This window comes from Prunus mume, linkage group LG2 (assembly GCF_029339155.1).
Source record: "Prunus mume cultivar Tortuosa linkage group LG2, ASM2933915v1, whole genome shotgun sequence".
NCBI lineage: Eukaryota > Viridiplantae > Streptophyta > Magnoliopsida > Rosales > Rosaceae > Prunus > Prunus mume.
The window spans coordinates 41,239,246-41,254,857 of NC_142699.1; the positions used below are offsets into that span (position 1 = coordinate 41,239,246).

General features: G+C 36.5%; 3 protein-coding genes across 5 annotated transcripts; 2 read left to right on the top strand and 1 right to left on the bottom strand.

Annotated features, from left to right (window-relative positions):
• The first annotated feature begins 171 nt into the window (after window positions 1-171).
• Z-ISO (15-cis-zeta-carotene isomerase) lies at window positions 172-2,753 on the top strand. The gene is given in 5 exon segments (XM_008246202.2): window positions 172-517; window positions 520-779; window positions 1,501-1,647; window positions 1,780-1,989; window positions 2,225-2,753. Coding segments are annotated over 5 exon segments (1,155 nt in total). The 5' UTR covers window positions 172-315; the 3' UTR covers window positions 2,561-2,753.
• A 1,930-nt stretch (window positions 2,754-4,683) lies between these two features.
• On the top strand, window positions 4,684-11,130 carry LOC103342569 (Eukaryotic aspartyl protease family protein). Its single transcript, XM_008246201.3, has 10 exons — window positions 4,684-5,080; window positions 5,175-5,304; window positions 5,419-5,666; window positions 7,261-7,488; window positions 7,800-7,962; window positions 8,080-8,153; window positions 8,644-8,731; window positions 9,275-9,350; window positions 10,019-10,090; window positions 10,600-11,130. The coding sequence occupies exons 1-10, from the start codon at window positions 4,803-4,805 to the stop codon at window positions 10,746-10,748; spliced, it is 1,506 nt and encodes a 501-aa protein (XP_008244423.2). The 5' UTR covers window positions 4,684-4,802; the 3' UTR covers window positions 10,749-11,130.
• A 1,367-nt stretch (window positions 11,131-12,497) lies between these two features.
• Window positions 12,498-14,581, bottom strand: LOC103342568 (PHD finger protein). 3 transcript variants are annotated; one of them, XM_089044326.1, is made up of 2 exons: window positions 14,337-14,581; window positions 12,498-12,869 (listed from the first exon to the last, which is right to left on the bottom strand). In XM_089044326.1, exons 1-2 carry the CDS (start codon window positions 14,410-14,412, stop codon window positions 12,556-12,558), a joined length of 390 nt encoding a protein of 129 aa, XP_088900452.1. In that variant the 5' UTR covers window positions 14,413-14,581; the 3' UTR covers window positions 12,498-12,555. The 3 variants fall into 3 exon arrangements, with proteins under 3 accessions (XP_088900452.1, XP_088900453.1, XP_008244421.2); XM_089044327.1 differs by lacking the exon at window positions 14,337-14,581 and adding an exon at window positions 13,053-13,467; XM_008246199.2 differs by lacking the exon at window positions 14,337-14,581 and adding an exon at window positions 13,020-13,343.
• Window positions 14,582-15,612: the final 1,031 nt, after the last annotated feature.

Consider the following 15,612-nt stretch of genomic DNA (forward strand, 5'->3'; position numbering starts at 1 on the left):
CCGAGTTGGGTTGGGCGCTGGAGATGCTCTTATGCCATCCGCCACTAACCAAGAACAAGGAATGAGTGAGGAGTGAGAAGATATGATAAATAAAAAAAGTCCTCCAAGTAGGCAGGCAGGTTACCACCACCAACAGTCCAAAACCTCCACAAGAAAGCATAACTTCATCCAGATGCTCTCTACAACTCCTCCCACCCAACAACCTTCATGTTTCTTGCATTTATTTAGTAATAAAATTAGAACAAGTACAAAGTGATTGTGATTTCTCAGCTCACTCGCTACCTCACTCTCAATCCCAATCCCAAAAATTCAACAATGGCCTCTTCCTCCTCCACTCTTGTGCTCTCAACCCTTTTCTCTTCCCATCCTCACCAAACCCTAAACCCCAACAACAACAAGAGCCCCTTCTCATCACATACAAAGAGACCCTTCTCATCCCTCACCCTCAAAGTTTCATCCTTTGTCAAACCTAAACAACCCCCTCCGTTTCACATCCCCCATAATCATCAAATTCGATTGTCCGCCAATTTCGTACCTACATCACCGTCAGAGATGGTGCTGATGGTGGTGGTGGTGATGGCGATGGAAATGAGCAACCAGTGGTGGGCGAGGACTCAGCTGAGTTCATTTTGTCAAAGCAGAAGATATCTTCGTGGGTTTACTTCACTGCAATTCTGGGTTCGGTTCTTTTTATACTCAATGTGGCTTGGATCGATAATTCCACCGGGTTTGGGAAGCCCTTCGTCAATGCAGTCTCGGAGCTTTCTGATAGCAAAGAGGTTAGTGTGTTTGTTTCCCAATCTCATGGTGCTAATTTAATTGACCTGAACTGTATTGTTAGAAATTGGTGTCAGCTTGTTTGTATGTTGAGGAAATTAATTGCAACTATCTATAACATCATTAATCATAATGGGTTTTTACTAAATGAGTGTTATTGGGAAATCAGAAAAGCTTACTCTTGGATTGAATTTTTTTACTACACTCAATTTTAGTGTGTTTTAGTCTTTATATTAAAACAATCTCCATGGTAGATGTGAGCAGGGATGATACAGAATTATTAGACTACAACTTTTGAACCATAGAGTGGAAGTGAGGAGAAGAGGGTGTGTAATGAGGATGTGGATGTGGATGGAAAAAGTTATGAATGTTTAGTTGGAATCGTGATAAAAGGTCTGTTGTATAAACTTTAAATGTTGAATTCGGATTGGGGAAACAGTTCCTGGGCTATGATGTGAATTACGTTGCCTATAATGACGAGGATAATGGGGGTGACAATGTCCATACAGAGCAGTTGTATGGTAATCTGGTTTAAAACTTGTTTCCTGGAAATAGGATAGAATATTCATTTGGTTGAATTTTGTAACAAGAGCATGCAAATTCCATTCTGGTTTACTGGTGCTTGCAAATGCCTCCCTTTTTATGATTATTTGCTCTATTGAGCTGTAAGATGTGATAACAGTTTTAGTTACAATGTCTGAGGTTTGCAATGGTATTCTGCAGGTTGTGATGTTGATCCTAATTCTAATATTTGCCATTTTCCATAGTGGCTTGGCTAGTCTACGAGACACTGGTGAGAAACTTATTGGAGAACGTGCTTACCGTGTTTTGTTTGCGGGGACATCTTTACCGCTGGCTGTTAGTACTGTTGTGAGTTCCTTACTCTCAATAAGGAGGACTATCCTTTTTTTATATCTAACCTCATTCCTTGCCACTTTTTCTGTTTTGAATTCTTTTGTTGTTGGTGTGGAGGGAATTGACTTCGAAGGATTTGTGGTTCAGGTGTATTTTATCAATCATAGATACGATGGAGTACAGTTATGGGAGCTCAAGAATGCATTTGGCATCCATGAATTTGTATGGCTCTCTAATTTTATCTCGTTCTTGTTCCTCTATCCGTCCACTTTCAATCTACTAGAGGTAGCAGCTGTTGACAAGCCCAAAATGCATCTTTGGGAAACTGGGATTATGAGAATCACCAGGCATCCACAGGTGACTAATTCGTAATCTATACATTTTCAAGTCATTTAGCATTTTGGGCCTTGGGATGAATGCTGGTGTGTGTTCTGATCATCTAGGTGGCCAGAATTAACCTTAAATCTACTTATACCATCAATAATACAAATTATTATATTACCAACATGTTCAAGTTTGGGTTTGATTTTTTTCCTCTCTCACTCACTCACTCATGTACTAAGACAATTTGGGAATGGATGTGTTTTTTCAGCTGGTCGGGCAGGTGATATGGTGCCTGGCTCACACGATTTGGATAGGGAACTCAGTGGCAGTGGCAGCTTCTGTTGGTCTAATCGGGCACCACCTATTTGGTGCTTGGAATGGTGACAGGAGATTGGCGGTGCGACATGGCGAGGCCTTTGAAGTTGTGAAGAGGCGAACAAGTATCATACCATTCGCAGCCATTCTTGATGGCCGGCAAAAGTTGCCGAAAGATTACTACAAGGAATTTATTCGGTTGCCATATCTCTCTATCACTGTATTGACCTTAGGTGCATACTTTGCTCACCCCCTTATGCAGGCAGCCAGTTTTCGGCTCCATTGGTAGGAATACAATACATTTCGTACTGGATAATGAACGTGAAAAGCTCGAAACTGTATATAAATTGTGTATGAGAGAAAAGTTAGGTTCCTCAATATGCTAGAAGTTAATCATAGGCATAAGCATGTTGTATGGAACTCCCAAGAAATGTAAGTATAGAACCTGCACACGCAGCAATATCAATTATCAAGTTTACCAATCTCCCAACTGATGATGTACTTTCTTTCACTATGGCTCTTTTATTAACCTCAGGGGTTTTGTTTCACATAACCCGGGTAAAATGAAGTTTTAACATGATTTCCTAAAACCTGTTAATCATAAACAAATATGACACAATCTCTTAAAATACCAAAATAACCTGACAAAGTTAAATAATATTCAACCGTCCTTGCATATAAACAAAAGACACCTTGTTTGAAATATTTAAGTAATCCAAAATATTTTTCTCTCGTCTGAAAATATTACTAAATCAAAGGAAGGTTTTTTTTTCTTCTGCAAAACATCATAATCAAATAAATGATTTATTTTTAGTTTTTAGACAATCAAATAAATTGACTTAGAGCACTTCCATCCATGTTGTCATGGCAAAGGCAAGGACAAGGAAGGGCAGATACTATTCACATGAATAATGATTGCCCTACCCTTTTTTATTTTGCTTTTCAACCAATTGCCATGCAAATAAAGACAAACACTATTCACATGAGATACGATGAGAGGAATTTGTATGGAGTTTTGGTGTGGGAAGTGTGACATGGCTAGGTATTTTTAGAAGAAAAAAAAGTATGAATTTTTTGGTATTTTTTCCTTCTTTTTGTAAAATTTAAATTGATCACTAACGTCAAACCTAGGCAAAAGCTTAGGCAATTCTTGCCTTTGGGATTGCATAGGTAAATGGGGCCCAAGTTTGCCCTGGCAAATGAGCACCGGTGGAAGTGCTCTTATATAACACAAGCTAGTGACAAGGACTGGCTGGTGCTTACGCTTGGATTTATTTTATAAGCCACTAAATCTAAGAGGTATGTTGAAGGAGGAAATTAAGGTAGAGATAGAATGATTTTTCATTTTAGGAGATTATGAGAGATAAGTTATGAGTTGTCCTTATCCTATCATCTAGTGAGGATTAGATTGGATAAGTTTTATTCATGAGTAATCCATCTTCTACATTCTACTTGGCCAATAAATGTTCATTTCTTTCTTTAACATGCTTTAAATATAGAGAGTTATCTTAAACAATCTAATATTATGCACCGAAAGAACGGGCATAATTTCAACTTACAAGACATTGAAAACATAAATTAGTTTTAATTTCATTTTTAAAAAGGGAAAAGCAAGAAACTTCGTTGGAAATTGATTTATTTTCCAAATTCAAAAGAAAGCTGAAAAAAGTTTCGTATAGTTTTTCAAACAAAATCTATTGAGAGAGTTGGGAGTTTTGAAACAAAATCTATTCAAAGAGTAGGGAATGGGCTCCGACGCACACAACAAGACACAAGACCTAGGCCCCAAGATCCTACTTGGATTTGGACCCACAATTCTGAGACTCCAACTTCAACACAAGATTAGGACCCAAGACTATAAATTCGAACTTGAATGCGAGGGGACAGATTTACCTATCATTCTTAGAGGCATAAAGATTATGATAATTTACAAAATTCAATTCAAACCATCTTCTTAAAAAAAATTGAATATAGTTATGGATTGTGACCGAGTCGTAAAGCAAGTAAAAAAGAAGACTGGTTGTTGTTTTATAATCCAAATCCATGCCCACAAACCTTCAAAATCAAAACAACTGGATGCCTAAAAGTCGTTAACCCGTAGACCAAAAAGGGCAAAAACTAACCCATCATTTATTCACAGGCATGTCTTTGATTTGAAAGTTGAGAGGATTTTCTGTCTTTTTTGAAAAAGTTTTGGCTTTTTGCAAAAGTGAAATTTTTTTTTTGGCTAAAACCTAAATTTACTAAAAAATGATAGTAAAGAAAAAGAAAAGAAAGCAAATCACTAACAAGGGAAAGAAAGGGAATCAGCGGTTGAGGGACTTTTACAGTACGGAAACTCTGTGTGTAGGGCTGTGGGCCCCACGGCTGCCACAGTAAAGCCTCTCCCACCAACTTGTGAGTCTTCTTCTTCAGCCGAAAAAAGGAAGGAAAAAAAAAAGAAAAAAAGAAAAGACTTTACAAATTTCTCATTCTCTCTTCTTCTTCTGAGTCTCTCTCTCTATGCCATTGCCAGCCAGAAGCCCACAAACATGGCTTCAACGACGACGACCATGGCGATCATGGATATAGCGACGCTCACTCTGAGAAGCTCCTTTGGCAGCTTTGCTCTGTTGTTCGTGCTCTTGATTTCGACCAAAGTCACGACCAGCGTCGCTCTAAACAACGCCTTTTTGAGCGTCAAGTACAAGTACGCAGGCCGCGAGCCTTCCTTGAGTGCCCTTAAAGCTCACGATACCCAGCGGACCCTTCGGATTCTCGCCGGCGTTGATCTCCCTTTGGGTGGCTCTGGCCGCCCTGATGCCGTCGGGTGAGCATCTCTTCCCTTCCCTATTCTTCATATACCTCTGTGTGTATTTCTTGTTATTTTGAAAGGTTTAATTATTGTTTCTCTTGTTTTGTAGTCTGTACTACGCTAAAATTGGCATTGGAACACCTACGAAGGACTACTATGTGCAAGTTGACACTGGAAGTGATATTATGTGGGTCAACTGTATTCAATGCAAAGATTGCCCACAAAAAAGCTCACTTGGTGTATGAGATTGAAACCTCTCCCTTCGTTTCTTTATGGTTTTTGTTTTTGTTTTGCTTCTGAATTGGTGGTGAATTAGTATTGTTTTGCTTATTTGGGTTATTTTTCTCTGACAGATTGATCTTACACTATATGATGTTAAGCAGTCTTCCACTGGTAAATTGGTTACTTGTAATCAAGAATTTTGCTTAGAGGTGAATGATGGTCCACTGTCTGGATGTGCGGGTAATATGTCATGTCCCTATCTACAAATATACGGAGATGGCAGCTCCACTGCTGGTTATTTTGTCAAAGATGTTGTGTTTTATGATCGAGTGTCTGGTGACCTCCAAACTACCTCTGCCAATGGGAGCGTCATTTTTGGGTAATTTCTTTCTACTTGGTATGCTATTTTCTACTTGATTTGAAATCATTATTTAATGAAGCTTCAGTGTGGTAAGTTTAACATATAACTCATTGAAAAAAAATCCCAAATCAATTACTAGTTCAGCCATGTTTGGAATATAAGTGGTCAAATTAGTGATAGCAAACTTAGCCGTGCTTAAAGGAGGAGAAATATATGCTATGCTCAGCTGTAATCTAAAAATTGGATATGTGGATAGTAGAAGGTAGAGATGAGAATCTTCTTTGTTTTTTCCATGTAGTTCTTACATTTAGAGAGTAATGTGATAGCCACTCTTTCTAGATTGCTACCGTCTTCTTTGATTTGGAAGGCTAAACTCCTTCCTAAGGTACAAATTCTTACTTGGATAGTTTCTTATGGTAGGGCTAATACCTGGAGTTTGATTTAAAGGTGAAGAACAAATGTTTGTCTTTCTCCCAATTGGTGCATAAATGTGTAAAGAAGGGAGTGGAAGTGTGAATCATTTGTTTCTTCATTGTCCTATAGCCTTAAAGTTGTGGTGGAGGCAGTTTAGGGAAGTTAATTTGAGTTGGGTTATTCAAGCTGTGTTTTTCCCCCCCTTTGTCATGAGAGGTACAAGGCCTTTGGCAGAAGAAAGAAGTCCCAAGTCTTATGGAGTTGCAAAAAAGTGCTTTAGGTAATTTGATGGATAGGGGTAAGACGATTTTTCAGTCACAACAGGAAGGGAGGAGGTTTTATGGGATAAAGTCAGATTTTGGTTTTCACTTTGGGCTTCAGTGTCTACAAAGTTTTGGGATATTTTGTTATCTTCTATTTTGGCAGATTGAACACACAGTTTCTTAAGAGTCTTTTTGTGTTTGTGTGTGTATAGATTTCTGTTCGTTGTTAGGAAAGGGTGTGTGACTGCTAGGTAGTTTAATTTTCATTGATGTGTTGCTGTGGCAGACAACTTGTTAATGCTGGTAGTACGTATTTGTTCTTATTAATAAAATACTTTTCTTCCAGAGGAAAACAAAAGAATTGTTAGATAGAAGGCTTTTGATTTGTCCATTAGAGTAACAAAATTAAGAAATAAGCTCTTAGTGGATAAACCAATAATATGTCCTTCCAAAATCTTTAAAAAAAAAAAAAAAATTTGCTTTCGACTCAACTAAGTCCTTTTCCCATATAGAGGAGGTTGGGTTAAGTACATGAACTCTTTTTTCTTTTGTGTTCTATTTCCCACATCTAAATGGACTGAAGTTTGTGTAACTCTTATGCTGAGTAAAACTCTTTATGCAGAAGTTATTACTTGTATCCTTACCAATAGTGACCAAAGTGAACAAACATCTGTGATTTTGAGAAATTTTTTTTGGGTGGACTACTTGTCCCCTTCTGGACAATGATATTCTACCTTTTGATTTTATTCTCACAAAAGTCTTTGTTTTGTATTAAAGGAAGAGAAAGTGCACAAACTGTTATGTAATTGATTGGAGGAACAATCTCTCTCTCTCTCTCTTTCTCTCGCATGTGTGATCTTGCTCTGTGTGCCCACATACATGTGCATGAGTATGTTGTTGGTATTCATGTGGTTGTTTTGACTTTTGTGCAATAGGTGTGGTGCTACACAATCTGGTGATCTAGGCTCATCTGGTGAAGGAGCACTTGATGGAATACTTGGCTTTGGAAAATCAAATTCTTCAATTATTTCACAGCTAGCTTCATCTGGAAAAGTGAAGAAGATGTTTGCTCACTGCTTAGATGGGAAGAATGGAGGTGGTATCTTTGCTATTGGGCGAGTTGTGCAGCCAAAAGTTAATATGACTCCTTTGGTACCAAACCAGTATGTGTTCATTCTGTCATTTTGATAGTGTACTGTTTTCATTCATTTTATTTATTGTCATCTAAGTGGTATTTTAGCTTGTATGTTTACTAGACAAAACTGGTGTTTTATTTTCATATTTGTTTTCTCATAATTAAGTGCTATTTTGTGTTTTAACTTTTTTTTTTGCTTGTTAGGATGCATAAGCATAGAGAGGGATCATCAGACTTATAATATGAATTTCATTAAAAGCCAATTTGATTAGTATTTTATGTTTTACATAAAATTTGGATTTTCCATTTTTGTTTTGAAAATTCATTTAAAAAATTTAGGCCGCACTACAATGTCAACATGAAAGCTGTTCAAGTTGGCCACACTTTTCTAAATCTTCCAACAGATGTGTTTGAAGCGGGAGATAGAAAAGGGACAATAATTGACAGTGGTACAACCTTGGCTTATCTTCCAGATGTGGTTTATGAGCCCTTAGTAAGTAAGGTATGTGATGTATAAGACTTTCCTTCCAGAGAGTGTCATTAATATTTCCCATACACCAATATGATTATTTTTGTGTGAATATTGTCGTCAATATTAACAGAAATATTTTATTATTAGATTATCTCTCAGCAGAAGGATTTGAATGTTCAAACTGTTCACGGAGAGTATACATGCTTTCAGTACTCAGGAAGGTATGGTGCATGCCATCATGATTTTTATATTATGTGATAATAGCAGAAGAGAACATTTTATATGTTGAAGTTTTTTTATTTATCACATCTTGAATGTTTGAGTAGTTAGGTTAGGATTTTTTTTTTTGGCATGATACATCATTCTAGAGCAAAATATCTGATGTATATATATATATATGAGGTGCTTAAATGCTAACTGGAATCAGATAAGATGAGCACTGATTACAAATCCGGAAAGGATACTTCAGCTGTAAATGTTAAAAAGCATAGAAGTAAATTTGTTCTATCATCAATTTATTCTTTATCTTCTACTTGTTCCTTTGTAACAGATATATACATAATATACTAATATATTTGCTAATTACTGGTGGTTTTTAGTTTTTGGCACTGCTGCTCCTTTATGTTTGTGTTTCTTATCCAAGAATAGAGAAGAATGATTGTGTAGTACAGGATGTTTTCCTGATATTTGTACCTTTCGTTTTTATTGCAGTGTTGATGATGGATTTCCTCCAGTCACCTTATATTTTGAAAATTCACTTTCTTTGAAGGTGTATCCACATGACTATTTGTTCCCTTATGTAAGTATATTGAACTGAAACTTTTTACAGGCTTTTTCCATTCATTTTTTTTTATACAGGTTTCCAGCTTGTTTTTATATTAATTTATTTTCCAACAAAGTGGCTTTGCATTTTAATTTTCTGTGTATATAGTTTACGGGCCCCAGCTAGCATACTTATACAGTATACCTCTGATACCAATTATCAACTTTATTGTTATTTTTTCTTTATAAGAAATAATAATTCTGTAAAAGAAAAGAGATTGAAAAAAAATATATATATATATATAGAGGAAGACAAATTGCCCATAGAAGAGTCCGACAAAAAATTTATCAAAACTAATGAAGCAGAACAGTCAACCCATAACTCCTCCAATCAATATAGATCAAAATAAACGGATATTCCTAAAATTGTTAGGCATTAGAAGCCCATAGACTCCAAAAATCTGTTTTCTGTTACCTACTCTTTCTTCTCGTGTTGGCTTCTATTTCTCTGCTTATGTTGAATTCCCCATTTTCATGATTGCTATTACTTTTACTACAATCTATGATTGTGGATATACAGGAAGCCTTTTGGTGTATCGGTTGGCAAAACAGTGGGATGCAATCAAGCGATAGGAAGAACTTGACCCTTTTGGGAGGTAAACCCTAATAATTTATGTCTCGGAAAGGAAAATTTTCTAATATTTCAGAAACTAAGGAAATAAATTGGTGGTGGAGCCTTTTTCTTTTTTCTCCTGCCCCTCGCCCAATAAACTGGAATTTTGGAAAAGTTTTCAAATTTTTAGCCCTTTGTCTTGGGAATCAAATATACCCCCTTTTCAGTTGAATTTATTCATTGACATTATAGATGCAGGAAATTATAGATGCTCTGCTGAGATGTCAATGTTCATTCTAATGAAACAATTGAACAAAATGTACTAATTAGACCTTATGCTCTTAACTTTCTTTTATTTCTTGTGAAATTTGGGATACTAGAGAATAGTGTTTGGGTTTAGCATAGTAGTACGGTTCCATATGTCATATATGTTCCAACTTTCCCACACTTATGTTTATTATTATTCTTTTTAAAAATTACACTTGTGTTTATATTTAGTATAATAAGTGATTATGATAAAGGTCTTCATTATAAGCTATTATAGTCACTTGGAATTAATCTTCAAACACAAGTAATGACTGATTGGATTCTTGGGTAATTAAAGTTCTGTAGGGTTTAATTGGCATGATATATGATGGTTTTGCTATAAGCAAGACATGAGAGTTGCATGAAATTCATGGACATTTTGATCATTTTAAGTGTACCTTGCAGATTTGGTACTTTCAAATAAGCTAGTCCTGTACGATCTTGAAAATCAGACCATTGGATGGACTGAGTATAACTGTGAGTGATCATTTTATTTTTCATTCTTAATGCATCTGTTTAACTTCTTAATTTCAAGGGTTCTTGCATGCTTGAGTACCCAAAATCCACTATTTGTGATGACAACTTTCTTTCAATACTAGGTTAGTAGAAACCCTTACAGTATTAAAAATAAAAAAACATTTTAGTGCTTGATACCAATTGAGAATTAGGATATTTGCTACTTGGGAAAGTAGACCTTTTTGTAGCCTTAACTAGTTTTAGGCCATTATCTCGACTGGATCTATTATTAATTTCAATGTAGAAAGAGAGTAAGGGGAGATTGTTATATTAACTGTGTCGTACTCAAAATATTTGAAGGGAAAATATTATGGTTAATGACTTCCTATAGTAAACCCTAATTACTTTATACTATTATTGGCTCTAAACTTCAGTATGAATTTCTGTTATCTCAGACTACTCTTTTAGTTTCATACTTAACTGAACTGCTGTCAATCTCTTTGCTAACTTTAGTATATGGTCAATTTCAGGTTCGTCAAGTATTAAAGTACAGGATGAACAGAGTGGAACAGTACATTTAGTAGGTTCTCACTATATTTCTTCTTCCGCTTGCCATTTGAATACCGGACAGGCTATAATCTTCTTGTTGCTAACCATGCTGCTGCACAGTCTAGTTTAGTGAGGAGCAACAACTAAAACAAAATACTGACAGCCAGATTCAAGATAAAGAAAATTAAAAGATAGAGAAAATATAATGAAAATTCTTGTTCAGATATGGTGTATAGAGAGTTGGTGATTTCTGTATTTACACCCAAGGTGAAAAACTTAAGCTAGGATAGAACTTGTGGTCTTGAATCTTCACTCACTCTGGGTTATAGTTTTTTATGCCCATTGTGAATTTGTGGAGATTTATGAGAGCTTACTTGCTTCAAAATGCTTGAGAATATTGTATATGATTTCAAGTCGTGAATTGTGTTGGCTTAGGTCCTGAAAGAGATTTGTACATAATATCCTTGGTATATTTCCTTTCGCAGCTCCTCTGGTGGAGGGCTTTTTTCTAACTGCATGTAAACTTGAGGAGACGGAGGGCTATTTTTTTGTTCAAAAGGAGAGATCATTACTAAAATATCCTTAAAACTATTTTGTTAACATGTACGAAAATGGAAAGTAAATAAACAAAATTGCTTTTTGGAAGCTTATGGCTCATTTGATAACCGTTTCATTTTTTATTTTTTGTTCTAGAGTATAAAGGAAATGAGAGTGAGAATGGGAGTGTGGATGAGATTGATAGAGGATGGGAAAGAGTAACAAAAGTGCAAAAATATATTGTAGTTTTTAGTTTTAGTTTTCACTTTTTTAACTTCTTCCTCTCATCCTCCCCTCTCCTCTTTCCTCACAATCCCGTCTCTATTCTCATTCTCACTTTTATTCTCTCTCTTTTTCCTCTCTACTCTAGCGTAAAAAAAAAAAAAGAAATTGTTATTATCAAACAGCCCTTAATTTTTCAGGTAGCTACAGTTGCTAATTTGGCTGTCGTTACTGCTAAATAGACGCGTACACTGAGATGTATCCTTCTCCATCGTGCTTATAAAATGCAAATCTCCAACCATGTATGCACTTAGAGCACTTCCTGCAGTTTGTCCTTTGCCATGGCAAGGGGGAGGTTAGGGCAGCCACTATTCATGTGAATAGTGGCTGCCTTTGCAAAAGGTTGTGGTGTTTTCACCAATTGTCATGACAACAACTATTCACATGAGATATGATGAGAGAAATTTGTATAGAGTTTGGTGTGGGAAGTGAAAATTATGACAAAGTATTTATTTTTTAAAAAAAATCTTGAATTTTTTTTTTTCATAGATTTTTTTTAAAAAAAATTTGTTGCTAACGTCATTGCTAACATCAGACCCCCGGCTTGAACTTGGGCTCATCTTGCCTAAGGACTGGCCTGGTTTCGTGGGCCTTAGCAGCTGACCTGGCCAGCCCTTGCTGCTGGAAACTGTTTGTGGGCCTAAAACCCCCCAGCCCAAGCGCCCCCAACCCCTCTCAGACCTTGTTGCTGGAAGTGCCCTTAAGGAAGAGTGCTATAATTACAATTGTATGCAAGGAAAATCCTCCATTTAGATTATAAGACATAGTTTGGATCTGCGTAAAAGAAACACTCTGCTTGCCAAGCATTGTGTTAAGCAGCCATAGTGGCTGTGGTCATGTTCACATAGCCTAATTCTCATTTTAGTAGTCCCATTTTCTGCGTATTTAAGTTGAATTTTAGGGTTAATGCCATGTTTAAAGCTTCCCTGGTGGTTACTTTCTGTCCATCAATTTAATTTCTTCGGGTCCAGAGATGTTTTCCATATGTTCTCATGTTTATATACTTAATATTGTTAATTAAGACGAGATTAAGAATAATTCATCACATGGACCCAAAGGATGCAAGACAAAGGAAACTAATTAACTGCTTAATTACCTGGTAGGCCTAATTAATCAAGTCACTCACATTGAAAAGACCAGATTTTTGGATACATGAGATATTTTTGGTGAGAATAATTGAAGGAAAATGTCTGCAGAGGTGCCAATGGCAACCCGCTGTTAATAACACAATCATCGACGCCTAGCACCTTGAGCAGTCTCGGGTTGACCAGAGCCTGAGGAAAGCTTCCACACTTCAAATGAATGTCGATGATTGGGCACATAGGGCACTCGTTATTCACCACCACCATGAACTTTGGAGAGCTTCCAAACCCCACTTGGGTCTGTTGAACTGTTGGAGCTTGACCATTGTTAGTACATTTTTCTCCCCACCCTGCATACATCACATTTAAATTAGCACTTGATATAAGTTGTGTATGAAAACCAAAACTAAATTAATGCTTTTTCTTTGTAGCGATTTTGACACTACGAGTTTAGTTTCTGGCACTCTCGATGCCAAAGGTATAAAAAATTGCTACTTAACCTTTTCTTTTTGGAGAGAGAGAGAGAGAGAGACCATGGGGGATAAGAGACGCAAATGTAAGAGAAGTCCAGAGAAGAAGCTTGAAAGCTGGTTGGCAATGCATTGTGAATTCAAGTGAGGATTATTATGTAACAAGAAGTTTGAAGGGGTGGATTGAACTGGTTGGTTGGTTGGGTTATATAGAGACAATGAGAAGGCGTGGATGGGGTTAAGTGACTTGCAAGATTTTATGTGGTTGTTGTTGTTGTGAGTCTTGTTGTGGAGACAGAGTCACATGCAACTGGAAGAGAAAAAGGGCATTAGGAATAAGAGAGGACTTGAAAAGTTAAAAAGGGAGGGAGTGAAGAGAAGGGAGAGGAGGGTTTGGAGATATTGTACATGGCATTGCCTCCCTACCAAACAACCAGCTTCACATGACCAATGTCAGATTCAGACCCCAAAAGACTGACAGCAATTCCACTGAAATGCAGCAACTCTCTCTCTCTCTCTCTCACTCTCAGACCAATCACATGTTCTGCTTATTTACACTACACTACAGTATAACACGGGTTTGTCTGCGTCAACCTATCTGCATATCGCATCCTTGCCACCCATCAATGACAGATTCAATCATTAGGTTTTTATTAACACGGGATCTTGCTTAAATCTTGCTTTTGTTATAGTTACTGTTAGAATTTTGTGCACATTTACATCGCTCTCTGTGTATATGATATTCTACTTCTGAGTTATACTGCCATGCGATACCGACACTTGAGTTTAACAAGCAATGGCCACCCTAAAAGCCTGAAGAAACCTAAAAGGTTCCAAAATAATCTTAATTAAATTCAGAATCTAATTGGATTCGAAATTATATTAAAACAAAAAAAAAAATTAAAAATAACAACATGCGTAATCAATCCACTTGATGTTCACTTGAAATTCCTGTAAATCCCAAATGCTTTTGTTTCGTAATAACTCTGAACAATTTTGAATTTTATTTTCTTCACGTTTCAGTACTTTGAATTGATTCCCTCTTTATCCTACGTCGTACACAAACTCCACTTCAAGAGACATTGAATCCGTGATATCACCCTGCTGTGGACAGTGGACTGGATCAAGGAAATCCATCCTCCTTTCTCCTTCACGTCACCCAATGAATGATATTCCATTACTTTACTAAAAGCATCTCAGAGTAAAGTCTCAGTGTTCGATCAAATCAAACAACAGCTCGCCCTCTCCTCTGTGCTTCGAAAGTGAAGCAACCCAAACCACTGATTTTCTTTTTTAATACAAACAATAGTCTAACTCTAAACTACAAGGAGGAGCGAGATTTCTAACCTGAGACTACTCTGAGACCCCGTCGCCCTCTCGTCTGTAAGTTAAGGCTATTTTCCACTAGGTAGACCGTTGGCATGGCAACCACCGATCTTCTTTAAGGAATAGGCTTGGTGAAAAAAGGAGAAGAAAAAGTAGAGGGGCAAAAACTAAAATTAGCCAACCAAATTTCATTGGTTAATGTAAGAAAGTTTTTATTTTACTAGTGTCTTTATAAGAGTACACTTCTGTAATTCTAATGTGTTTGAGAATGTAGGGCTGTAAGTCGACTCAATACAATTCAAGCTTGTTCGAGTTTGATTCGTAAAGCTAATATCTCATATGAACCGAGCTTGAGAAACTTGGCATTTGGCTTGGCTCGGGTCATTTAAACCCCTGGATATTAGCTTTTCGTCTATTGATAAGTTATAATGCAATAGGTTTGTTTTGTACTTTGTTTGCCATGAATTTTCGAGCTTAACTTTTAGATTCTAATGGTGTTATCTCAGAGTTTATTTATTTATATTTTTTACAAAAGCGCTATTCTAAACTACTTCAATGTAAGGGGGAGGGGGGGTTTTCAAACTTGGGTGCAATGGGGAGGGCAAACTGCCTTGGTCAACTGGCTTAACCCACATTTGCGTCATCTCACAGAATTGACACACTACATACTTCTGTTACTAAGATACCCTAACCATTAATAAAACGGGAACAACCCTCTCTAAAAGCGTCAGAACTGTCCCTAAGTGCAGTTACAATTGCATCAGCCTAAAATCAGAAACACAATTACAAACAAATAGAAATAAAAAAGTGTAGAAGAACTAGGAAGCACAAGTTTTGAAGAAAAGAAAGAAAAAGAAATGAAATATGAAAGCCTGAAAGATTGGGGGAAAACAAGAGAGATGTCCTAGAAATCCCCCGTACTGCTCTTTGTTTCTGCAAAAATTCCAACATTTTCCTATTCATGTTAACTAAATAGCATTCACTTTTTAAGCAACTGAACTTGTTGAATGAAAAGCACTAGGAATGAAACAAGAAAATTTCAATTAACGAAAATGGACCCCAAGGTAAGCCAAAAAGAAGAGATATTTAGTTATATACCCATTCTTAGAACTAGTGATATAGATAAACCATACACCATTTAATATCCATAAACAAACTCAAAAAATAACAACTAGCCCTATTGAATTTAATTTTGATTATTAAATTACTTTGATATCCTATTAAGTGCTTTGAGATTTTTTTTTTAATGAGATTTTGGGATTAGGATTTGTTTTAAGAAATCAATGGCAGTTTTATA